Source organism: Gavia stellata, chromosome 10, assembly GCF_030936135.1.
Source record: "Gavia stellata isolate bGavSte3 chromosome 10, bGavSte3.hap2, whole genome shotgun sequence".
NCBI classification, from domain to species: Eukaryota; Metazoa; Chordata; class Aves; order Gaviiformes; family Gaviidae; genus Gavia; species Gavia stellata.
Window position 1 is genome coordinate 35,542,065 of NC_082603.1, and position 27,661 is coordinate 35,569,725.

At 38.6% G+C, this 27,661-nt stretch overlaps 1 protein-coding gene across 1 annotated transcript in view; it reads right to left on the reverse strand.

Annotated features, from left to right (window-relative positions):
- Positions 1-67: 67 nt before the first annotated feature.
- ANKRD13C (ankyrin repeat domain 13C) overlaps positions 68-27,661 on the reverse strand; it is a 28,501-nt gene continuing 907 nt past the window's right edge. Inside the window, exons 2-13 of the mRNA XM_059822005.1 lie at positions 21,886-21,927; positions 17,077-17,181; positions 15,973-16,058; positions 14,442-14,487; positions 12,675-12,741; positions 11,037-11,181; positions 10,143-10,274; positions 9,074-9,235; positions 8,240-8,319; positions 6,606-6,704; positions 5,855-5,955; positions 68-4,715 (exon numbers count right to left, since the gene is read on the reverse strand). Coding sequence (XP_059677988.1) covers positions 4,585-4,715; positions 5,855-5,955; positions 6,606-6,704; positions 8,240-8,319; positions 9,074-9,235; positions 10,143-10,274; positions 11,037-11,181; positions 12,675-12,741; positions 14,442-14,487; positions 15,973-16,058; positions 17,077-17,181; positions 21,886-21,927 — 1,196 coding nt within the window. The 3' untranslated portion in view covers positions 68-4,584. The remainder of the gene's footprint in view (positions 4,716-5,854; positions 5,956-6,605; positions 6,705-8,239; positions 8,320-9,073; positions 9,236-10,142; positions 10,275-11,036; positions 11,182-12,674; positions 12,742-14,441; positions 14,488-15,972; positions 16,059-17,076; positions 17,182-21,885; positions 21,928-27,661) is intronic.

Genomic DNA, 27,661 nt, shown 5'->3' on the forward strand with positions numbered 1-27,661 from the left:
TGAAAAGTACTGTGACAGGAGAGCTAAAACTTGATTTTCACATTGAACAGTTTCAGAATCAAACAAACAGCATATTTTGGTCTTTATTCTAACAAATGATACAACCAAAAATTACTATTAGTGAAGGTAAGTTAAAAACATGGACGAGACAACTAGTAAAATGCAAAGAAGTGACATTGTTTCCATGATAATTACAAATTGTAAGGAAAATAAATGTGAAACTGCAGCATTACAGGAAATTTGTTAATACAGATTAAGTAATGCAGTCATCCTTGCATGAATTACAAATCAAGAACAAATACGTTTAAAAAAACAGTTGCTTTGAATATCAACTTAACAAGGTGGGTTTCCAGCACAAATATATCCAGAGTTTTTTGTAACAAATCATTTCAATACATAAATCAAGAATTGCAGTAAAGTGAGTACAGTGACTACAACAGCAGCTCCTTGAAAGGAAAAAAAAACGCATTCCCTTTGCCACAAATTAAAGCAATATTTTGGAAGACCAGTAAGACAGTTTGGTTAAGAAACAACCCCAGGAATTCTTTTGCAACAATTTCTTATTTCAGTTTACCAAAATTAATGGCTGTCTTTTAATACTTATTCATAAAAAAACCTCTCACAGCCATCAGAAAATAAAAAAGCAAGTGGTGAGATCAGAAAGAACCAACGCCCCAAGCTCTGAACTGAGGCATCTCTCCCACAGCCCTGGTACTGAGGTTTCCTCCTCCACGCGTGTCGCTCGCACCGTTGTCAGCTTCACCTCAAAGAGCAGCAGGGTGCCAATGCCCATCTTAGTACAGTGATTCTTACCCAACCTGTGCAACCCCCTTGTTCATCCCGCTTGTCTTAACCATGGGTGATACTGCACACCCCGGCTGCTGCATCCAGAAAGGCGGTTTTAGTTCTTTAGTATTCTTACATTCCAGGGTATCTTGTTGCAGTGGAACTCCCTACACGTGCACCAGTCAAATTAACAAGTTAAAGCTGACGTGTTTCTTGCTGCGCAGCGGTGATGGGACAACCTCTGTAAAACCACTGTGGATATGTATTCACTCTACAGGGGACCAAACCTTCCCTTAACACCCAACATGGTCTTAAGGAAAAGACAAGGGGAAAACCAAAAATGAAGTTCTGCTAGATCAATCCTGCTAGAAAAAACAAATTTCCAAAAGATATCCGAACAGGAGATCGCAAGTGGTAAGGACACCGGTGCCCACAGCACAGCTGCGGACTAAGGCTCCCTCTATACTAGAAACACTTCACCCATCCACAGCGCTGGCCAAGCTTCGGTGCAGACACATCCACACCGACAAACACGCTCTCGCTGTCAGTACAGCACAAAACCCCTTGCAAGCAAAACAAACGATAGTGGATAAAACATTTCTCTCAGTGTGGACAGTGTCAGCACTAAAGAACTGCACCAGCACAGCTACGCTGCCAGGATCACATCTCTTCACGCCTGTGGACTGTTAAAGTTGTGCCAAGACGCAAGTCCCTAAGGTAGGCTCAGCCTAACATCATGCTCGCTAATGAGGATTTCTGCAGCGTATCTGTCAGGAAACCATGCCCCAAGTGTCCCCATGTTTTAAGTTTCAAAACTCATCACTAGGAATGTTTCAGACAGAAAACACATCACCCAAAGTTGGAAGGAAATGTACCGAGAGACAGTTCCCCGAGTCTTACTTCATGAGGCTGTCAGAGGAGTCTGAACACAGTCACTGAACTGGAGAGGACAACCTGGCTGGAGTCAGGTCATTCAGCTCCACAGTAAGAAGGAAAGAAGGAGCAGGGTATGTTCACCATAATAATGTAAAAAGATACAGTCAACCAAACCTGTGTCCACTCTTCTCTGCTGACACTCCCAATTAGAGCAAGCCTTACAATAGCAACCCACTATAAAAAGTTTCTGCAAATCTTAAAACATATCAAAGTTAGTAGTTGCGTAATCATGAAGGTTAAAAAAACCCACAAAATCTGCAGCCGGAGTCCATGGAAATCACAGACAACATTTCCACAAACTGCAGCAGGCTTTGAGTCAGACACCTCATTTGCCACCAGAAGACGACATGGGCTGTTCTGTAGGCAGATGGAGATATACATGTTTTCACGTGAGGCTACATAAAAAGCTTTGTTCTTAAAGATTTTTAAGTCTAGAATCCAGTCCATTGCAGTTGCTGTATTGCCTAAACCATGTAGCTCCAGCTACATGTTCGCCTTCCTACATCAGCAAGCTCTGTGATGTAATTTAGAATAACCAAAACTGCAGAGTTATATGAAACACATGGTTCTTTCCCTGGAACACCGAAAAAACTGACTTCTAACATTCACCGTAGGGAGAAAAGTTCTGCATTTGCTGACACTTCCAAGCAACTCGGCACTCCTGTACGGCACCTGCACCCACTTCAGTTTCAGCCCCGGCACAAGACCCGATCCAGCAGCACTACACAAAACATTCTACCCTGCAACGGGCACCTGTGAAAGAGGGCGACAGGAGAAACCTGTATTTGGCCCCACTGACGTTTAATCCTGACCTCCAGCACCGACAGGATAATTCAGTCTCTACATACATTCAAGCCTGGTCTCTCACGGTAAGGATAGCAGCTGTGTCTAAGGAGGAGCACGAGGTGGGTGTCAATTTATACCACAGACGTAAAACACTAGGAATTCATAATGACTTGGAAGAACAAGTTCTATCATTCCTACCGAATGTTCAACATCTGCTACTGATACAGTACTTCAGAAGTAGTTACAATTCTACATTTCCCATTGCTTTTTCCCCCCCCTATAGTTTTATTTTCAATTTGATTTTGAATTAATAACTCCAGTGTATCGATCACAGCCTGCAAAGTAAACGTTACTCACCTGTCAAACTTGCAGGTTTATAGTGATGCTGGAAGAGGATCAACCTCAACTTCTGATTTTCAGTTTATCTGTACTTTGCCGATAGTGATTCACTAGGACTCCACTGATGGAGTGGATTCTGTACTTCTCTAGAGCAGCCTCTTTGGGTTTTATACAGACGGATTCCAGAATTTTTTAAAGAACGTCTGCTTCAGACATGTATTTCCACGTTCTGTCGATGTGCCTGACAAGTCAGCTTTTATTGCCTTGTGATAGGCCGTCTCTGTTTATCACCTGCACGGTTAGTTAGGTTGGTTACCTTTACTAAGCATTGATGGTACTCTTTATTATAAAGTTTGATACTTAACTCTATTGATTTCCAGAAAAAGTTTTAACTACAGTGCACAAAGAATATAATTTTGAAAATATTTACATTTTTGTACAATTACACCACAGCACTTTAATCTAAATTTCTTAATACAAACAAATAGCACCATTAGCCTTTGCACAAATTCTTTCTAACAAACCAAAAAGCTGGATTATTGTCAAATTAGGAGACTGGAACCACTTGGAATGAGAATAAGCTCACGAAGCCAGAGTACTGAAATGCCTACCTATTCGAGATATTAAAAGGAAGGAAATTAATCCGGAAACAATCCTAAGCATTTGCAAATAAAATCTTCCAATGTGAGCCCTATTCAATGTGCACTACAATTAAACTAACTTCAAGAGAAACTTTTTCTTATATGAAGATTTATGCTTGAGCTTATTGTTCTACTAACTCTTTATATGCATCCCATGTTTCCGAGTGGCTGCTGAATACAAATACAAGATAACCCCACTGATGTTCAACCATTACGGAGCAAGTCTCCTAAGTGAGTGTGAAAAAAGAAAAGTAGTAATTTTAGCTCATGAACCTCCGAGCATGCTTGCCAACGCAGCATCATGGACGCAGCAGGGACTTCCAAGCCAGTGTGATGAAGAGAAGTTAAGCACAGAGCCAACAAAAGGAAGATTAACAAGCAGCTCAGTGCAGAAATGAAGGATTCAGAGACATGGGTAGCACCACAATGGATTGCACTAAGGTGCTAGAAGAGGTACCTTATTCCCTGCAGAGCAAATGCTATTTCTGAAGTGTACTGCAGTATGAAAATGCAAGTGTTTAATGGTTACCATTTGGTTCATTCGTCTACAGAAAATGCATTCCTTCTAATATACGTTCAACTAACATTCAAATTACTGAACTATACATAATGATACATAGTTTACAATTCATGAAAACAAAGCTTGAAAGAATATAATATGGTCATCTGAAGTACTGTGGGATGTTTTATAGGGCTAATATCCAGCTAAGACATTTCAACTTTGACGCTAATGGTCCAAGAGTGCTTTTTGTATCACCAAGAAATGTAAAAAAATTTAAAAACGAATGATAGTCCTCACAGCTGTTACGTATTCTCAGTGTCATCGAGGTGTCAGACTACCACGCTTGCAGTACTGGATGTATAAAAGTGTGAACGACGCGTCAGGAGACTTGCTGTAAATCAGGAACTAGATTAGATGCCCATTATAGTGAGTATCAGTACACCAGTCATTTGATGCATGTTCCCTTTTCTTCTGGATTATTAAGTTTATCCCTTCCTTTATGACCCACTTTTCTATATCTGTAAGCTATTTGCATCCATTTGCTCTCACTGCGGTACGCTGGTATTGTTATTCACCATTAACCTTCCAGTTTAGTTAGAGATCAGGAAAACGGCTGGGGTCCTCCTTGTAGTCATCAGGAATAGTGAAGATGGATTCATCAAATTCATCGTAACGGAACTCCTGAAAAGTCACAGTGGCTGTGATGGTGGGAAATACAGGAATATCTAGATAGGAAGCAAAACGGTACAATGAAGAGCAAAGAAATACAGGCTTACCAATAATTACCAACTGCTACTTAAAGATTTGTAACTCCAGGCTTGCTAAAGATGTGGAAGCTTCTTTAGTATTCTATACAACGGCAATTCAAAGCTCTTAAAGGAGGTTATTTCAGAATATATTCAGATATCCTGAGCACGGAAACAATACCAAACTCAATACACCGTTCAAAAAACTGTTAGTATGATTAATTCAGTGGTTTTCCTTTCTTGACGCAGACTGACAACATCAAAACCAAGGTGCTGTGAACATACAGCTTGATCTATTAAAATAGAGGACACTGGCCTGAAGATGGCACAAGACAAAATAACCTTGCTACACATAGGCTTTAGTTGAGCAAATCGACATGAAAAGACGAACCTTTTTAATGTTTGCTTTAAAATATAACCCTTTTCCAATTTGAATTGAGGTTGAACACTTAAGAGTTATCCTCAATAAAACTGGCTTGCCCATGAACTAACTGAATGAGCTACGCAGAAATTCAACCCTCAATAAACAGAGCTGTGCAAATGTCATAGGAGGTAGAATATAGTCCAGTCAGAATTGTCTAGCGTAAACAGTTTACCAGTATGCAAGAAATCTGGTAACACTTAGAAAAGGTACTACTACTTTTTGGCGGTTTATGCTGTAATAACCTATACCACGAATAAATTGCTTTACACATTTCCATTTCTTAGAAGTGTAATAGTTTCCTATTTATTTGTAAGTGAAAAATATATCACCAGTAATCCTTGAGGAAAAATAAATACGAAAATGCTACAAAATACTTAACTCATGACTGAGATCATCCTTTAATGCAAGCATAATTGAGCATATCTACATTACTCTTAGAGCAAGACCCTAGCATTAGGAAAATGTGAATTACAGAGCTCTCTTCCTGACTAGGACTATATTCACCTTTTGCTGCAGATTTCCTACCTCACATTATTTCCACTAACTTAACTACATTCTTCTGGAATCTACAGCAACACACTCTTAAGTAAGAGAGTTCTTTTCCAAAATTCAGCAGAAGTTTTGAACATACTGCATGAGTAAGTACACACATTTTGGAAATACAAAGCCACAGGAGTCGTTGTAGTCATCTTACCTAATTTTACAGGAAAGCCTGGTGGAAGCTTCATTTGAACAAATTCTCTAAGTTTGTTAAAGTGCTTGAAGGGTGCAATTACTTCTAAAACATTCAACAATCTGAAAAGCAAAACAGATTTCATTACAAGTTCTTGTTTCACAAGCTTTCCCTCTAGAAAAGCATGACCCAAAGAGCAAGGTGATAAACAAGGAGTTGAAAAATTACATCATGCTTATGTATCTATCTCCTTAAAGCTTCAGTACCAGCATCCTCACACTCAGTTCTTAGTGATCCATATCGTATTACCATAGGTGTACAAACAAACATCAAGATACTAGTTTCTTGTCCTCGTTTTACACAAGAGACTGAAGCATAAAGTACCACACCCTCTTCTCCATGGACGTAAGGAACCTGACATGGTTTTGTGTTGGTTTACAGGACATAACTTTGTGCTAAAACTTGCTACGGGCAAAAATGTTTTAGAATTCTGTAGAATCAGGCACATCAGTATTGTGACGAGTTAATGATAAACCTGGACAAAGCTCTGGTCTTATCAAGTAAGATAAGCGCTGGGCTTGTCCAACAACAGGCACACCAGCACTCAGGTCTCTCACTGTAACAGTTTACTTGCTTAGCAGCATGACTTCATTCACAGATTTTAAACTGCCAAATTCCCATATCTGAAGATATGAAGAATTTTGCAGTTCATAAACACATTAAAACGTTTCCTATATGTAAACAACATTCATAGCCAGTAATTTTGACTTACGATTCAATTCCTAAGGGAAATTCCTGGCTCATAGCTATCGTGGCTTTAAAGGTTTTCTTGCTTTCTTTGCAGACCAGCTCTCGACCCAGATGAGGAGCTCTGTAAGGGAGGGGAGAAAGACAGAGTCAGTTTTTCTCTCAGTGAAACCTTGGTTTTAAAGAAAGGAAGACAGACTCAGGTTTGAAAACGTCAGTAAAGGATCCCTACAATAAGGCAAATACTTCAAAAGTAAAAGCTGTGCGTAGTAAAGATTAGTCAGGAACCATCTTAATTTAGATTACTATGAGTTCTGCTAAACCAGGAGACAAGACAAAAACAGTTAAGGAAACAACTTGAGAAAAACCTTCAAATAATTCCTCATAAACTTTATATTAATAAACACTATAGAAAGACATGACAACTACCCAGAAATACATACAGCTGATCTCCGATGTTAATTAAAATAGTCTGTTTGTGAACAAAGTATCAAGTTGAACTAGGAAAAGGTTAATTTGCTTTCAGCCTAAAATATGAAACAATCTGAGAGTAACCGGAGAAGTTACTCTACTATCCATAGAAAGCAACACTGGAAAACACAGGACAGAAAATTCTGTTATAGGAGAGGAACAGACAGGTAACAAATAAGACAACAAATCTTTTCCTCTTTTGCTTTGTATTAGCTAGAAACCTAGATTTCCTATTAAACTCCTTTCAGTCAATCAGATTATTAAACAAAGCAAAATCTTACACACATATGTCTGTCCCAATAGTAATAGCTGTTCAAGCATAACCTATTTATTCTGCTTGAATATTGATGCTCTCTCAAGTACATTAAAAACTAAATTAGTTAGAAAACCGAAAAAAACTAACACAGATCCATGTGCCTTTTTAGTAAGCCTGTACTGTAGTATCATCATACTCCCTGGTAACATCTGACTATAGGCTAGTCCAATATCTTTGGAGAAAGGACTTTTATTGACACTCTCAATACGTTTTTTGGTCCTTCTACATTCAACAGCTAGACAGCATGCAGTCCTAGAAAATAAACTCAACTGCTTGCATCTTCTACAAGTGAAGCTACTGTAAATTAATTTAAATTATAGCTGTTTGCTAGTTACACACCTAGAGGAGAGTATCTTGCAAAGATCTAACCAGTAGCAGGAGATCTGTATGTCCTTGTATTCCAGAAGTGTGCATTTTTGTACACCGCCACTGCCACTAGAGCCTCATTAAATCACAAACTTTTATTTTAAACATGGTGAAGTGGATTATTTATTACTATCGTAAGTAAAGATAAATGAATTACAGCAATGAATTTGCTAGAAAATCTTCCTTAAAAAAGGCAGCTTAAGTATGCATATTTTCAGAATGTTTAAATGTCAAGCCATGGGTATCGGGTTGATGCCCATCCAATATTTTTATCACCAGTTGATGCAATAATACTGTTTACGGATACAGGTATCAGCTTCCTAGCCAGCCTAGTGAAGAATGTTAAACATCTGAGACATCAAACCCAATGTTCCCCTGCCCCCAGAAAATGATAAGCAAAAAGCACCCACAAACTAGAGAACACAAAAAAACCCCACCCCACAACACCAAACCAATAATCTAAAGGTGTCTATGGAAGATAATGTCAATAAAACAAAAATACTTACTTTCCATTTTCAGCAGATATGTACTCTTCCCATGTAATTGTATTGGGTGATGGCGGAGTAAGTGACTGCCGTCTGACAGGCTGTTCAGAAAAACATGTCTTAACTGTTTACCTTTGCTTACATTCTCTTAGAATTTTGCCATTCAAAAGATATAACTGTACTTTAATTCTACCAAGGACAGCAATATAGTTTATCCAGTTTGTAGCTGATACTCCACTGGGCTTTTCCATCTCCAGCTCTCATAGTCTCCATTTAGGCATTTGGCCTCAAACTGTATTTTACATAGAAGCTGGCTGTTTTAATACACCAGTTAATAAGATAATTCAAGTGTCTGAATGACAAGTAATAAAGCACAAGCTAATACAGAAATAAATTAATCATTTTTAAAAGGTTGTATGTGTGTCCCCAGACGATGTCTGGCTCATTCTGAATAGCTCTTGATTTCATGGTGATAATAACAGGCTTAATCCATTTAAATGAATCTAAAGGAAAACCCAATTGAAAAGAAAACCAGAAAGGCATTCTAAACAATAAACATCTGGTCTAAAGAACTTAAAGTGATTTGCCACAGACAAAACCATCATCTTTTACTACGAGACAAATTAAGACTGAAATATCCCATACAATCACAGAAAATCCTCAATGTGTGCACTAATCAGGATAATTCATTAACATCTCACCCTGATTATACTTGTAGGTCATATTTATTATTTTAAAATTAAGACAATCAATATAGAGTAAAAACATTATCTATAGACTTTGCTAAATGACTGGTGTGGAAGATTATTCTCCTATGCAAAAATTCACATACTGTGAAGAATTACTTAAGTATACCTCAAAATTTTGTTCCATTAAGTTGCCACCTTTACTCAGGCTCTCCATGATAGCTTTATTTCGAAGAATATCCTCCTCACTGAGATGTTCTCTTCTTTTCCTTGATTCTAATACAAGTCCATTAACCAAGTAGAAATCTGCCAAAAAGTTTCCTACTCTTTCCTGCACAAAAGGAATTGGACATTAATGACTCACAGAAGATAAAATAAAAACATTTAAATTATTGTATATCCAAATAATTGCACTTCAGTGCAGTAAGATTACTTCAGGATTGAAATGTAATTTACACAGCCAACCACACGACTTATCAGTGGACAAACCCAGTAAGGTATGTACAGCACAAACACAAGAACTCCATCAGAACCAGATACTTCCTATCAATGGAAACTTGAAGACAGAAAATATTGCTTAAGAATTTAAGAGTGGCCAAGGGAAATCTGACTAAAATCCCCTTCAACAGCAAGCTGTGTTAAAGGATAATTTACACATGTAGAATATGGATTTGGTATTCAAAAGGAAAAAAGTTCTGCAACACTAACTCAGATGAAAACTTGCGATGAATGGCACTACCTGAACAGATCCAGATGAAAACAAAATCCTTCAGAGCTAGTCGCAAGACAGCAATTTCCTACTCAAAGAAGTTACGACGGTGGCCCTTTCAATTTTTTTTACAGCTGAGAACTGGTACTGCAGTCAGACTGACTGTACCGCAGTCTTTCTCTGACACGGGAGCGCACAGAATCCTTACTGTACGCCCCGGAATGAATTTGCAGAGACCATATACTCCTACAATAAAGTAATTTTCAGTACAATCTGTTCTCCCCTCTGCCCAATAGCTACAGTTTCTTATCCTTCTTCCAGGCTACTTTTTTCTTATGAAGGCAGTCCATCACATATATTCTATGTGGTCAAACTAGCGACAATTGTAGGGGGTAGGGGAAGACATTTTTCCTCCATCCTGAACATTTTATTCTTTTACTTAGCATTTCTTCCCAACCATGTCATCATAAGGCTGTCTGAACTATTTTGTCTCCAGTAATGCAGTCCGTGAAACTTTCTTTCAGCTTACTGTTTTGTCTTCTCGAAAAAGCCATCCCGTCTGGGCACGTGTGAAGGTAATTGATTTGGTTGATAATGTTGCTGAGTAAATATCACTGCTCATCAAAATGTCAACCTCTTCTTCTGTTTCCATCTCAGATTCCTAGAAGAAAAATTCCCAAATACTGAATAGAACTTAATAATAATGATTACTTCTAAAAAAAAAATAATAAAATCAGTAAACTTTTCCTTTGGAACTTTTCCAAGAACTAGCATTTCCTGAATTTTTAAACTATTTTATAGAAGCTCTGACCAAATGGTTACCAAATAGTTTAATCTTAAATATGAAAGCAAATAAAGCATCCAAAGTGTGATTTATCCAGAGCTCAGCAGCCACACCCTTTCCACAGGCACAGATCCACATGCTTAAGTGATTGGTGGATAAAGCTGTAATTAAAAACTTGACTAAATACAAGGGGTCCAATGAGTCATAGCCTTGCACTGCTAACAACTAAACTGGCCACAGAGTGACTAAGTGGATGCAAAGCAGTGGCAAGCAAGTTTGAAAACCCACCTGAGGACACCTAAATTAAGTCCACCAGAAAGATTAAAAGTAGCATGCATCATAACTTAAACCATATTTGCCTATTCAGAATGAGAAGAGATTTTTCCAAAAGATACACATTCTAGCTTTTTCCTCACTTAGAAGTCTGTATTCAAAAGCGCTGGTTTTCATAACAAAATTTTGTGTCACCTGTACAGCTTAAGTTGTAACAACTGAAGAAAAAATTATTTGGTTTGCCTCTCTTTGGAGCTTGTTTGAGCCTTTTTGAGAGGCACGTTTTGATTAATAAAATAAGTCAGACCTCTGACGTGAAGTAAAAGCTTGAGGTATTTCACACCCCACGTTCACACAGATCTTTACCTCATGATGTATTCGCTGGTAAACTTTTTGTTCATTGTCTAAAACTACAAAAGATTCAGAGGGTGCGGCATCACCATTAAAAATGAAGCTTAAATCCCCTCGTTGGCACTTCATGTCGGTAAAGTCTATGAGAGTTGTGTCCAGCCTGTGAAAATATACCAAGACTTTAAAAGAAGTGACCCATAAACACTCAACTACACTAGTAAGTTCAGTTTGCAAGCAGAAGCTTTTTTTTTTAATCACAGCAAAACACACCAAGGCCTAAGTTTTCATAGAATACTTCATAAGTGAAGCCTGCGTGCAGAAATAAGTAAAAAAAAAATAAAATCGCTATTAACAATTAGTAAGTTTCACATTATAACATCTCTCCCATTATAAATGCATTCCAAACTATTCTTATGCTAACTTCATAGGAAAAGGCAAAGTTTTCTTCGGAAAACTTGATTTCAAAACTGCCAGCATGAGGAAGTGACAGAACTTATATAGCCAGTATGTGCTACACATTGAGAAATACAACTACTCCATGTGATCAGCACCCTCTTCTACAAGAAGCCGCCACTGATCTGAGTAACAATATTAGGACATGACCCAAATTATGGCGAGGACTAAGAAACAGAGTGATTTTTTTTTATTTGACTTATTTTAGTTGCTATTTCTATTTTTTCCCCCCTCACCAACACAAAAGAAATGCTTCTGCTGACCTGAATAACTAGAAGACAGAGCCAAGGACAAAGATCTCTCTAGCAATTCATATCTGTTATTGCCAGAATATTTACTTCTTTAACAAAGATCTTTAAAGAACCTGAATTTAGCAACGGCTTCAGCTCTAAGGGGTGATTGCTTAATACTTATCATATATTGGCCGCTGATTTCAAGAAAGAATCTGTAGCTATTTCTACTCAGTGCCAATCTCCTAACTCCCAGTCTCATACAAGCAGAGCACACAGACATGAGAAGGGAAAAAATGGTCTCAGACTCAAATTCGACCTCAAAAGTCAGTTCACACACCTCTGCTAACAGCGTTAACAGAACAAAATTTTCTACAAATTGAACCTTCCGAATCATATTCTCGACTTTTTGTTTGTTTTAAACTTTGGAACCTAAAGAAAAAGACAGAAAAGACATTTGAATCCAAAACCCCAAACTAAACCAGTTAAAGAGCTGAGCTTGGAAAGACTCCTGGAAGCACTCTGTTGAGTTTGTGAATCTGTCACACGAAGCATTCTAAAAAGAGAAACTACACCACTTTTTTAACTACATGGACTGGAGCAGCAACATTTCTCCACAAAATACTGAAAGCTCATTTATTTGAAATTGCGTTAAAAATATCTAATTCCTATTTTTCAGTTAATCATTGTCATGTCTGGTAGATAAAGCCTTATACAGCTTAACTGCTTTTCCTTTATATTTTAAGTGACTCAGGAGCTGAAGTTAAATTCAGATCAATAGAGAAAAACAGTCAGTCTGAAGTTCAAATCACTTCTTGCCTCTAAACGCCAATGTCCAAACACAATGCTGTTTCACAAACATTCGCAGACTCCTCAGCGATTTCTTTTAGACCATGCTGGAATCCAGCGTTTTCACTAACATGCGGGTCTTTACAACTTAGATAACACACACTGTAAAATCAGTACTTACCTGATATTTATACCTTGTTTGTGTATTTTACATGCATCAGAAGGCAGAATTCGGGAAAGTAAAGGCACTAAAGGTAGGGAGAGAGAATGTAATTAGGACATTGAGGTTCCTCTGCAAAGTATTTCTATTAAAGCTATACATCAGTTTGAATCTCAGTGTATTTTAATACAAATACAGCATACCCATTTTCCATCATAACCTCAATACAAATACAACTGACTAAAACCAGGGCTATTTCTAGACAATAACTGCAAAACCGATTTGTAATTGTACAGACTACTTTCAGCATCAGGATGTAATTTTAAGTGTCCTCAGCCACAGCTAAATCATTTATAAATTCTAGTAACTCGTCTTCTAGCTGTTTGAAATTTTAATTCTATGATCTGATAGTTTACTGATACATTATACCAACTGAAAGCCTAGCTCCAATTAAAGCAGAACACTCACAAACAAAAAAAAATCCAATGCTCTAAGCTTAAAACATCAAGCAAACATTAAACCACCAGTGGAACTGAGAGTCAGTACAGTATTACGAAATGGATATATGAGACTACAGCTGTTCTTATTCTGAAAAGGGCGTTTAACTTTATAGCAATAAAACCAATTCAACCCCAAGGCATTTCAACACTTTCTTCAAAATGAACTACAAAGAATTAAGACCACCTGTAAAATATAATTAGCCTAGAGGACCAATAATTAGGACAGAGGTACTGCCCAGAGCATCTTTTGCCTTTCAAGAAAGAGAATATATAGAACAAACTAAATAACGTGAACAGAGGCACAGTGAGACTCCTGGAGAAGAGGACCCCCCAGAAGTTGGCTTTACCTCTGGCATCACTTTTTCTGTGCGGTGTCTGACTGCCACCATCATACTCTGCAAGCCAGGCTGCAGTCTCATCACTACGCTATGTCTCAGCTTGCTCCATGTCTAGCTCTACTCTCTTTTTTATGCTGACTCTTCCATGACAAAGCCCACACATTACACGTGCGGCACACAGTAGGCCACCTAGAAAAATGAGGGTTTTGTTCCATATCTGTTCAACATTTTATGGCAGCCTGGCTGCTCATTCCTCCTCTGATTAGCAGAAGAGGCATATAGTGCAGCAAATGCTTAGACTATGCCTATATGACACTACATAAAATTACTAACTTAAATTTCAGTCAGTAACAGAAGGTATCACTTAGGTATTTTGACATTATTCAGACATGTTGATCATTGCTAATACATTTTTGCTAATTTATTTAGGTTTTTCTTCTAAAGATGAGGTGGAAATTGAGAAAACACTAAACATTATACAGTCACATAAAAGAAACATTAAGGTGAAGCTAGGGTTTGAAGAACCTACCACATAGTTGCACTTAACTGACAGTCACTATTCAGAGTACAGGCTGAAATTCAGGAAATTAAATGCCCCAAGTCCAGTTACTCAACTAAATTGTTCCAACCACTGCTCTATAGTGACACCAATCAACCAGATAGAGACATTTTAATATTTTACTCTTCTAGTAATCAATTTCTTAAACAACAGCTTGCTCCCCCCCCCATATTGTGTCACTGGATTACAGAATAGATTTCAGCTCCAAAAATGAATAAGCAAAAATAATTCAGTGAAAAAGCTGCCTGTCCTTTCTTTATAACTTAGATCTTGAGAACAGGATTGTGAACTTTCCAAAATGCAAACCAGAAGAGAACTTAAGCTTGAGAGAACAAGTGTGCTGAAGACTGATTATATTATCTCCCCAAGAAAGGAATATGCAATTGCTTACCCCAACTTTGAAAATCCCAGTGAAGCTCTAGATAGAAGTCACCTAGCTGAGATGAAAAGAAGAATATATTAACAAGCTTTTTAGTCTAAATGACAACTGTAAAATTTGCCGAAAGACGGGCAGAAGCTGTGTTTTGCCAAAGAAAGAAAACTTTTTCTCTAATGATAGTATTTGAATTTATACTGAACTTAAACATTTCTGAAGCTTTAACTAGAGTAGAATCAATAATGATAAAATTACGTAATTCATTTGAACTACCCATTTTGAATTATTTTTTTTAAAATAATAATTTACACAACTATTAAGCTGTGGATTGTAAAAGATTTCTTGTAAATATGTGTTTAAAAAAAGATCTATGGAGCTCTCAGCTTTCTTTGATTGACCACATCCAACCCCATGGAATTATATGTTCTGACTTAAATTAATGAGTCAAGGTTCGGCTAGAAGTATTCACATACACCAACTTCAATTTGCTTTCTGAAAATATGCTTAAGTCATTATATATAAATTCCTCTACCTCCATAAACACATGCCAGCCAACTCCTTTAAACTGTATGCAAAGCAAAAGCAAACTAAGGGGTGACTTGAATAAAATTAGCAAATGTTGGTAATACATTGAGGTAGCCACATACTTCCACTACACGCAAGAAGAAAAATAGGCAACTCTAGGCCAGGTCTGGCACCAGCAGGAATAAGGAACAGCAGAGCTGTTTTAGTAAGGCTGTGTCTGCTTTCTGTTTGCTCTTACACAAAAACTGAAAGCTTTTCACTGCTAGACAGACAGCAGGTGGTTTTTTTCTTGGATCAATGAAAAACACAGGAACATTGGTAGCACATATTCATAGAGTGTATCACTGATGCAGTTTAGCTCAACTTTTCAGATGTATGGTTTAATTAACTTCAGATAAATAGCTGGTTTCCCACAAACCCATTCATATTTCACCACTTGAAATAAACACGTGCGTTTTATAACCACAGTTTTTGCACACTAGCAGCAGTTTGAAATGGAGGAAACTGAGCTTTTCTTCTTGGTTTCCCTAAACTGAGGAAGGTTTCACTGTGCTCAAGAAGAATTGGCTGCTGCATGTACATGGAGAATTAAACCCAAAATCTCTTTCATTACTAAGCAAGAAAAGAAAGTGTCATTCATGACTGGTGACTAAACAAAACCAGTAAATTATTCACCAAAACAAAAGATTTAAGAAAGCCTTAAAAATCTAATGAAATAAATACAGATTAAAATTACATTCTTTAACTTTTAGATTGCAAAGACGACTAGCAGGTCTGTCTTACATAAACTCTTCTATTTGAATTTCTACAAGTTGAGAAGGAAGTATTATCTTAAAAATACACATAATTCTCTGATACCTTAAAATGGATCACAAGTCAAACTGCTATTAAAGAGCAAAAGAGATTTGTAAAAGCAAGTGAAAAAAACTTTTTTACAGTTTGCCAGAGCATCCATACTAAGAACACAGCAACTGCTTTCCATCACCATCTGTTTTTGTCAACACAACTGTCCTGAACTTACCTCTTTCAGGGCTTTTAATAATCGAGGTCGCTTTTCTTCAACACTTTCCCTGGACTGCTGTTTAAGCTTCCTTAGGAGTGCTGTAACTAAACAGAAATTAACTATTAAGGTAAAGCTACTCTATTTGTTTGTTAATTACAGGTTAGTGTCATTATTTGACATCTTAAAAAAAAAAAGAAAAAACAATGCAAATGTAGTATTTCATCAGACTGGAGAAATTCACTTCAAGTCATAGTAATTATACACAGCCTACTCTGATCACAACAGGGAGAAAAGCCTCAATAACTGTTTATAATATAAAGTATACAATCATGTCAAGAGGTCCTTTACATGTGTATTAGTAAACATGTGGGTACACATGCATATTATTGAACACGAGCCTATAGACTGCATAACATCTACTCCCACTGAGAAAATTCTTTAGTAGTGAAGAGCTGACATGCAGATGTTGTTAGTATATTACAAACTAGTGCATTAATATATTAGTAATATATTAATCATTTACTATATAATATTTTATTATTATATAATTATTATATATTAATATATACTATAGAGTGAGTTTTCTGCTATGAGACATGGTAATAACAAATACTGTTAACATCCACTAGTGAGTAGTAGCAGAATAATCTTCCCTTTACTACTTCATATCTGAAGTGAGTAAGTAATCACTATATTTGCCTACTGGCCTGTTGAGATGCAACATAAAAGCAATATCCCATTGCCAACTGATATACCAAACATACATATTACCACATGAAGCAGTTCCAATTAGATGATCCCATACAGCTAAAATCCATTCTGACCTTGTAACTTCAATTTTAAATACAGAATGCTAGTTTATAGCTTTTACAATCACTTTAAGCAAAATCTTAACTCTACTTCGCATTATGTATCCTAATGCAACTACTTTCTTAACAAAGAAATGGATGTGTGTAGAGCTTGTCGTATCATATTTAGATACAAAAAAGTTCAGCTGATTAAGATATACTCCTATTTCAGTTCTCTTCAGAGTTTTATAAAAAACCCTAGCTTGAAAACCTTTGTTTTCCTGTTCTGAATAAGGCCTCAATTTCTGATTAATTGGGAAGCAGAGGTTCTTACTCATTTGTCTGTCTCCATAGCTGATGGCTTCTGCAAGAGGGCTCCATCCCTGAGCATTTTTCACCTTTACTGGAGCATTATGGGCTAAAAGCAAGTGGGCACATTCTGTAACAAAACAGTAATAATTATTTACAGTAAACATCAGGGATGTAGCAATATCATTCATAATAAAGGACACAATAATAAAGCAAAAGTAGTAGTTATTCAATATATTAAACAGTTTATCAAAATACATATCTGGATTCTGACTCAAACTTTACACAAACAAAAAACATTTACTTAAGTACTTTGCAGCACTTCCCTGTTAAATATTAACACTAAAAATATAATTGGTGATCAACCACCAATTACATAACCACTGAAGAAATGTCCCTTCTGCTTCTTACATTTTGCTTTTTATAAAGCTATATTTCTGTATGTGCATACACACACACACACAACTATGTAACAAATATTTTTAAAACATTACATCAGCTCTCTCTACTTAATGCACAAAACCACGTACCAAGACATACTTCATGGTCTTCCACACATGGAAGTTGTGCACAGCCTTCCCCCTCTCCATCTCAACCCCCTCGCCCAAAGGTCAATGGTGAACTGATTTGCTAGAAATGTGCACGGAGCCACAGACTTTAAGCAACTCTTGAGAACATCGCGTGGGAGAACATGGGAGGCAGAGAGGAAGCTGCGGCACTAACGCATCCCTATGTGCTGTAACATCTTGTGGTAACGTGGCATCTGAAGCAGGCAAACAAGCACACTCTGACCTAGGAAAGTCTCAGAATATGTGCATATCAGGCATCGTAGGACTAACAAGGTGGGTATGTGGAGCACTGATAACAGAGCACACAACTCATGGCCCTGTGCTCCATCAACAGAGAGGTACGCTTGCAACGTGCTACATTTTTCATCAACAGCATCAGTACCAGCGTGCATCAATGCTATCCCTGACGCTTAGCATGCACACGCAGTGCCGATAAAGGAACGTTAACATCTCATCAAAGCCACACAAGTTCCTAGCAGAGTCACAGCTCAATTTGCATTCCCTTCTCTGTCTATGGGTAAAAGGTGATGGTGGAATGACAAACAATCCTTAAAATTAAGGAGAGAAGAAAGTTTTCAGTGTTTCCATGTTCTGAATAAGCTGTCCTCATTTGAAACGGTTCTTCAGTTTCTAACTATAGAAAGTCTCCTCACCACATCTCATTAAAACCAACCTGACCCATCTGCAAATGATGGAGCAGTATCAAGCCAGAGCTGGAGGCTGAAGAAATGTCTCATTACGAACAGGGTGGGCAGGCGTGACAGATAGAGGAACTTCCTGAATTATTCTCCTACTATAGGTGTTACAGGAAACCGTACAAGTCATTCCAGATGCAACAATCGTGAGTCACTGCCAAGCACAGTGTTTGGAAAGGAAGAGATACTTCACTGGTGAATATACTATCTTTTGTGGTAAATAAACAAAAGCCCTGACTACTTTGTCAGCAAACACAGAGAGGTATTTTTATGGTTGCTTAAACATAGTCCCTAAAACAGTAACAACACTGTACAGCGACCAGGCAAATAAGCTTGCATTTACCAGCCAGACTGCATTTTCAGTTAAACAAACAGGATGTAAATTCACAGAATCACACAGAATCACTAAGGTTGGAAAAGACCTGTAAGATCATCAAGTCCAACCATTAACAAAAACAAAAAAAACCCCACCACAAACAAAAAAACACACCACACACCACCATGCCCATCAAGCCACATCCCACAATGCCACGTCCACACGCTCCTTGAATACCTCCAGGGAGGGTGACTCCACCACCTCCCTGGGCAGCCTCTTCCAGTGTGTTACCACTCTCTCAGTGAAGACATTTTTCCTAATATCCAGTCTAAACCTCCCCGGCGCAACTTGAGGCCATCTCCTCTTGTCCTGTCACTTGTCACTTGGGAGAAGAGACCAGCACCCACCTCCCCACAACCCCCTTTCAGGCAGTTGCAGAGAGCGATGAGGTCTCCCCTCAGCCTCCTCTTCTCCAGACTGAACAACCCCAGCTCCCTCAGCCGCTCCTCATCAGACTTGTGCTCCAGACCCCTCACCAGCTCCGTCGCCCTTCTCTGGACACGCTCCAGCACCTCAATGTCCTTCTTGGAGTGAGGGGCCCAAAACTGAACACAGCATTCGAGGTGCGGCCTCACCAGCGCCGAGTAGAGGCACGATCCCCTCCCTGCTCCTGCTGCCCACACCATTTCTGATACAGGCCAGGATGCCGTTGTCCTTCTTGGCCACCTGGGCACACTGCTGGCTCATATTCAGCCGGCTGTCGACCAACACCCCCAGGTCCTTTTCTGTGGGGGAGCTTTCCAGCCACTGCACTTTCACCCTGCACTTCAGAAAAGACTGGCTATAATGCTGCTATATACAGCTGAACAGTCTATATGCATCACCCCAGAAAGACAGAAAACTGACCTTCGATATCAGTGAGACAAACTAACAAGGCAGGAAAGGACCCAGGGTTCTTGGTGGATCAACGACTATGCAGGCTTCAAAGTCGAAACAGTAAAACCAGGTATTGTGCTGGATGTCACGCACAAATAGCCCTGCTCTAGGTAAGCTAGACAAAGGCTCACCACAAGCATCCCAAAGGATTTGGGGCTTTACACACAGGATGACTGATTATATGGAAAGAAGCCAAGAGGTGAACTGCAAACTGAAATCTCAAACATGCAGCCAATGAGAAAAGGAGTAGAGGGAAGAAATAAGAAATGCCTCTCCTCTCCTCACTGTACTATACACGAGGATAACTCCTATTCAAGGAATCTGTCAGCACTGAATAGAATGTTTTTTATCCTAGAGCTGAAGCATAAAATAACCAAATTTTAAGAGACTTAGAATAAATATTCAACCATACTGAATTGAAGCTGGTAAACTTTTCTATCCATTTTATTACAAGAAGCATCTTTGATCAAAACTGTTTGTATTTCCTAATATGATATGATACTGTTGTAGCTATATGGAAAGTGTCCCTTCAAGACAGCTAATCGCCTTTTAACCAAAAAACACACAACCCCTTCTACAGCCAACAGTGCAAAACTCGTCAATATTAACTGATGACCGTGACAGACTAAAGCTTGAAACAAACACTGCCATAAGGCACAACAGAAGTCATATACATAGCTGATCGGCATTGCTTGAAAACACCAAGTAGTTACAGAACTAAAATCTATCTTACAAAGAAAAATGCCTTATTTAAGGCTGAGAAATTAAAGGACGGCTTCTGCCTCTGTTTCCTTCTGTTGCTCCAAGCCTCTAGTCTAGGACCCTCACTGGAAAACAGCAGTTCTGACAAAGCACCATTTTTTGCAAGTTGAAAAAAAGCTTCTATCTGTGACTTCTCATAGGCAGGCACTTGTAAAACATATTTGTCTCACGGCCATCTCAAAAAGTTTCTGCATATCTCCTTTTTCCTTTTTTTCTTTTTTTTTTTTTAATATGTGCTTAAAAAGTATCACAGGCTAGACCAATACTGGCAGATTCCAGCAAGCTCTACTGCTTCTTCTTCTGCGTATGTCACCTCTCTCCCTTCTTCCTTCAAAATTACTCCCCACTCTAACTCTCAATTATCTTAGATCACTTCATAGCTATTACCAAAACATCCTAAGATACCTTCTTGCATTTCCTGCATTCCCCTCTCCAAGTCTGCCAGGTGGTTTGGTTAACAACAGCTCTCTCATGGAGCAGTACCACGTACCAGGCACAGGACTCACATGGCTGAATGAAACCAAGCCATTCTTGTTTCAGTAGTGAAAAAGAATTTTACTGTCACAGAGTCTGAACAATCATGCTCCAGGTTTCTTCCCACTCTTGAAACATGTCTACTTCTATACTTTCTATCTGAAATAGAAGTTTAAATCCTGTGCCTTGAAATTCTGCTGTAAAGAAATCCTCAAAGGGTATCTGCAAAGACGAGAGCCATGGTGAATCAACAGACTGCACAGCCCTGTAGGCTGTCCTCTGCCCACATAGGGCAGTCCTGACACATGAAGAAACAGCGAGGCAGTGGGTCAGAAACTCGAATCAAGTGAGTGAAGGAGCATGCAAAAAGCAGGTGAGCAATTACATTTCCACTCACAGAGTCATTTTATTCTAGAGGATGTTATTCTGATTCACTTCACTGGGAAAAAGCTAAACGGGGTTGTGCAACACGCCTAGCGAGCAGACCAGCAACAAACACAGTGACGTTAATAATCAGAAAAGTGTTGACAAAGAGAAAAGGTATCATCACACAAACAAATTAATAACCCTTCCATACCATGAATTAATTGCACATTAAAATAGAGATCTGCCTGGATCAAGTCCCCTGCCTGCATATACTGAGTATATACCTCTGCGCCAGCTGCGTGGACACCAAAGGGGAAGCAGGCATGCATATGCTTGCCTCCACTGCTTACAGCTGTTTCGCAATCTTCTATGATATTCCAAGTTTCCCAATTTCCTCCTAACCCTGCAAAAAGAGAGGAGCTGGGTCCACCCACTGTTCTTGTTCTAGGCTCATAACGAGTCCAACGGCTACAGCTCCTTTCCATCCTACCCCATTCACTACCTAGCTCCTTGATTGTGGCCTAAAGAACAGCTCTGATTTCCTCTCCAACTTTTCTCTTCTAAATCTGCGTGGCGTTTTTTTTTCAGAAAACCTCAACTCTGAACTAGCTTGAAACACAAGTTCATGTTCAGGAAAATTGAAAAATCTTTTCTCCCTCTTGCCCCTAAGTCTTCAGGATAAGTTAAGAGCTAACAAAATTGATGGTTTTACCTACCTTTATGTCCCAACATTACAGCAAGATGTAAAGGAGTGTTTCCTAAAATAAATAATAGAAATAAAAAGATATTAGATTCAACGTAACAGAATCCATTGCAATTCCTTCAGGCGTTTGCACATACAACTCAAACGTTACGTGCTAAGAAACTTCAGTTACATGACCTAACCAAGGAACACACTAAAATATACCAGAGTAGTTACGTTTTTCCAAGCAAGCATTTGGATTATACTTGTTAAAATAAACATAATCTGAAACACATTTAATGGGCCAAGAGAGCTTTTTTTGAAGACATCTTGAAACTTACTCCAACCAAAGAGGTCCAATTGTATCCTCAAGAAAGAGATAACCCAAACCCCTATGCTTATCATGGTCTGAAAAGTCTGATATTTCACAAAGAATGATGTATCTAGGTTAAAAGCCACTCAAAGATATGATACTGATTAAAATTTTAAGAGCCTATTTTATTAATTTTTCAAAGATTTAGTACAAAATTTTTACTAATACAGTATTGGACAGATTGTGAAGCAACAGTAACTTCACTACAAAAAAGCCTTTTGGTTATTTTAATGCCTTGTTTCCAAAGAAAGCTTCCGAGATTATTAGCAGATATTACAAACATGACCCTATTTTCCTGGCTATGCATATGACACATTTTGTACTTCTGTTCTTAAATATGCACTGTAAAGTACAGACAGTTGTTTTTCTAGATTAATGCTGCTACCAGAATTCTGACACATTTTATTCATGTAGCTTAAGGATGCAAAATTCTTCCATTTAACTGTATTACTCTGTTTATATGTTTAAACATTTTCTTAGTGGCGTTAAAAGAAAAATGGATGGAAAACAAATTCATTTTGCAATTATAACAAATGCACTTCATTTCAGGGTTATTTTACAGTATCACGTTAGCAATAAGTACTTGTGACATGCAAAAGATGATGTAATGTACATCTAAAAGATACAAACCAAAAGACTGAGAGGTTGCTATACAAAGTAATTGCCAGCATACTATGGTATCGTGAAATCTCTGATCAAGATAGAAACTCTGCCTTTGACGGCTTGCCTAAGTGGTTTTGAACGAGCTATTCAACACATACTACAAATTATTCTTGCAGGTCACTAGCAACATCACAGACAGCAATATCCTAGTTCATTATGCACACTCTAACTAAGCTAACCTCAAATTTTCTATTAATAGATTTTGTAACATCTGTGAGCCAAAACATAATTTAGAATACTGGATGCAGCCATTCTTTGTTAAGTGACTGAAATAACAACATTATTCAGGAACAAACTTGATAATGAGCCAAACCACGTACTCAGAAAATTCAAATTATGCAAGCCAGGGGTAAACATTTTCCTCACCTTATCAAGCACTTCAACAGGAGAGAGAGAGAGAGATATATATAGATATATGAAAAAATAGCTCTACACTAAGTTTTCTCTTACATTAATAAACCTTAACATTTAAAAAAACACCCCACCTTTCAAACGGTGCATAAACCAGAGCCAGACAGCTCCAGTAGCTATGACAGCTTGGTATAATGGCAAGAAACAACAAAACAAAAGCTAACCAGGCCCCTGACAGCTTTCCTGAGAACTTTGTTGGGCTTCATTCAGCCGATAAGCAGAAAGTGCAGTTGCGCGATAACACACAATTTCAAAACTTCTCTGGACAAGGTTCTGAGCAACCTGATCTAACCCCAGTGTTATCTCTGCTTTGAGCAGGAGGCTGGATTAGGTCACCTCCAGAGAGCTCTTCCAGCATAGATTTTTCTTTGATTCAATCATGGTCTTCACACCAAAAAGTATGCCATTCAAAAATGAGACAGGAAGCGTGGATACAGCAGAGAAGGGGAAGAGGAGCATGCAGAAAAACAGACAGTACAATAACTGATAAAGCACAGAAACTAGAATCTATCAATTCCAGAAGAAAAAAAAATAAAAAGCTTTTTATGAGGAAGCTGAAAAGAGGAAACATCCTGCTTGCTGGTCTTTAGACAGTAAATCCCTGGAAAGGAGGAGTCTAAGGTTTAACAAACATCAGCAAGAGGAAATAAGAGGTTAGCTGCTGTACCAAAGGGAGAGGAGCCACACTAACAGGTAAGCCAGGAAAGCACCTTCAGCAATGGAGGTAAGAAGGAGAGGCAAGGCAAACACATAGAAAAGGGACATTATAAAACTTAAAGAAACACTGTAGTTCCTACAGTTCTGGACTACCTGGCCAGTCAGGCCTTTTTCTCACTGCCCATGATAAACTCTTCTCCAGACAACTCTTAACCCGGAGCAGGCAAGCTCAGCGAGCACGGACACAACAGTGCATGGCCGCTTTGGAGAGCCAGCTGGAGCATGGTGACAGGACTGCGGATGGAGCGGCCTAACAACGTGCACACAGCACACCAAACCCTGTAAGCACCACAGTAATCTCACGTACGTTTTTATTCCATCCAAATTCCACTGCTACTTTTCAAAAGTACCTCCCTGACCCCCTCCCCAAAGGACAACAGTCTCAGCAAGAGCTGAGACACAATGCTAGCTTTGGCACATGAGAAAATCAAACCTGGAACAGCATTTTGCACAGTTCCGTCACTAATCATCTGTCTTAAGCTCTGATAAACCCGGGGAGGTCTTGACCCTCTTTGGGCCAAAGAAAATGGGTTTTATCAGTAGCTAATTTAACTCTGACTTATCAAAATAAGCCACCCAAACTATGTAAGGTTGTATGTCACAAAATGAAGAAATTACGGTGAGGAACTACTCAGCTCACGGAATGCCTCCATGCGATCTTCAGGTTCTTTCCCCCAGCAGGAGAAAGGGAAGAGCTGTCCAAGCAGAAAGACTCCTCTTTTGTCTAATCATAGTCTTAAGCAGAGGTAAGCTTTCGCTCTGCCCAGGAAAACTGAGGGAAGACAAACGCCTTGGAAAAGATGAGCCCAGTGCTGCCTCAGTCTCCCATCTAGCAACAGCGGCCAACCACCAATACCAAATAGCAGCGGCAGTACTTATCAGGGTCCGAAGCGGGCAGCTGCCAAAGACTTTCCACGCGTTTCATCTCAGAAACTTGGCTGGCAGGCACAAGGGGCCAAGTTAACTTCTACTCCTTTGGGAGAGATGGGATCTGAAAATGTAAACCCAATCCCAGCAGCTGCTGAAACAGAGCTACACCATCATGCTCTTGCTAGCATTTGGATGATAAAAGTCCCAGACTAATAAATTAATTAGTACCAGTATTTACAGGACCCAAAGGGAACCGCTCCACTGGAATCCTGTTGCGCTGCAACCTCAAGTTCCACTGATCCTAACACACAAATCACATTTAGTTGCTTCATCATGGCAAGAACAGCTGCGGCTCCTCTAGAACGTTTACTATCCAGAGCATACAAAGTAATTCTAGGTAAAATTAGTCCGATGAAAAAAAATAGTGAACTTTAACACTAATCAGTTTTTCTTAGCCAGTGCACATTGCAACTAAGCATTTCTGCCAGGATAGGCAAGAGGGTGGGAGAGGGCAGCTTCCCTTCTTTCAGTTGCATGGATGGTTTTAACAGCTTGAGGTTGTCTATGAACCACAGCAGAAGACATAACAGCAAGTGTTAGATTCCATGAAAACAAGTAGCTTTACACAAGAGGGCTGCTGGAGAGAGAGAAGGGTGCAAATACACAACTATGTCGTTTACCTACGCAAGAGAGCTGTAATAAAAAGGGCACTGTAAATAACTAAGTGGCTGACGTGTAGTTTTGATGACTTCCATGCAATTTAATCATAATGATAACCTGTTTGATATGATCATTTCTAGAGACTGACTAGAACACGAATAGGCACATACTTGAACAGTTGCAATCAAATTCATTCTCTTTTGGCAACAGTTTGATTCACCGTATATACAAACCTCCATCTAAAGACAACTTCATGAGTAACTATAGCTTTGGGAAGAGAGCGCATATGCTTCCCTCCCCAAGTCACATAGCCTACAGCGCCTTATTTCAAGAAAAAGCAGTGATACAACAGTGCCTGAAATCCTGCACGTGCACATCCAGGGCACGCGAACAAAACCACTTTGCACAAAAACGCACATAAAATACAGCACTTGTCCACACGTGCGTGCATGTGTGGCTTTTAACCTTTCGTTAGGCAGCTGGCACACCTACAAGGAAGCTGAGTCTGTTTGCCAAGAGTAATTCAGCAAAAAGATTTGTCTATTCCAGAATATAACATGTTTTTATTCTGAATGTATGTTTAAGCTCTTAAATGCATATTACAGTAAAAATAAAAGTAATCTCGTAGGTATACATCCAAGAAACTCATCATTTTTGGAATAATGATACTGGCCTTCCAATAGGTAATGGTTTTTGAGGTTAATTTAGAGAGTGAGGCAGGCTGCACTCAATTTACAGACACAGCCAGCATTTGTTTTATCAGACCACCAAGAGTTTAACGTTCTACAGGGCTTGGCTTTTCTGCACACAACTGCACACTAAAAACGGGACTGAATTATAAACTATAACTGTTACTGGAAGTTCTTCCTCCCCACTGTCACTTCCGTATCATGTACTAGGATTCTTCTGGCTTATTTCTGAGTGTAATTGTAAGCTGAAGTTATCTACCCCAAATAACTCACAATTCAAATATGTAAACAAGTGACAGATGGATTCAGGCAGAAAGAAAACAATAACAAGGAAATACTAGTCAGGCCTTTGGTATGTCAAGACATCAAGGGTTTTGTTGTTGGGGTTCTTCTGAAAACTTAATAGCAAAGGAACACTTAAAGTACAAACTTGGAAGAAGGTAATGAGACAGAAATCCCCAAAACGTTCCTACCATAAACAGCATCGAGAAAGCAGAAGGATGTTAATTTGAAGTTTTTTTATATATATATATATATGCATGTGCATGTACATATATAAAAAAAAGGATAGTATCAATGTTTGTGATGGACATTGAAGATGATAGTGCAGCAAAGAAGGATCAGGAAATGCCTTCAAAGTAAAGATATTAAGCTTATGATGACGAGTTATTTGAGGAGGAGTTGGAAGAGGTGAAGGGGAGAAGTCAGCAGAAGGAATACACCGAGTGAGAAAATTTCTTCCCAAGTCTGTTGCTTTCATTCTACCAGTATTTGCTGCTACATTTGGAACGAAGATGACAGGATAAATATATCTGTAGCTATATTTATAACAACGTACTTAGAAAAATGTTATGACAGTTGTAAGAAATACACCTCCCAGTCTTAACTGGGAAACCTGAGCTGTGTATTACTCCGCATACATTAGTTTGTGTTTCAGAGTGCCTAATGTTATCATAAACATGGCTTTTAATTTCCAGTTACATTATTCTTCCCATTGTACCAATCCCAAAGATTGCTCTACCTTAACGTTCCTTTTTATTTTAGGTAACACAATTAGGTAAAACAAAAGGAACATTTATCTCTTAATCAGAAAAAGAACGTAACTGTACTCTTTAATCACAACTTCTCCAGATACCACATACGGTATAACTTAGCATTCTCCAGCAGAAAACATATCATGTTACTCTTGAAATAGGTAGGAAACAGGGAGATAAAAACTAACCATGGAACTTAAGCTGACTTGACAGGCTCATTTAGTTTTTAGTAATGTAAAATATTCCCCAAATTAAACATATTAGTTTAAAATGTCCTAGCAAGATTTTAAATATTTATGCACTACAGAGTGGCATGAGGATCGTAGTTCTGCCTCTGCTACTGCCACTTCTATGTCCAAAGCAAGCTTGCAGAGGAGCAGGGAACAAGATTTT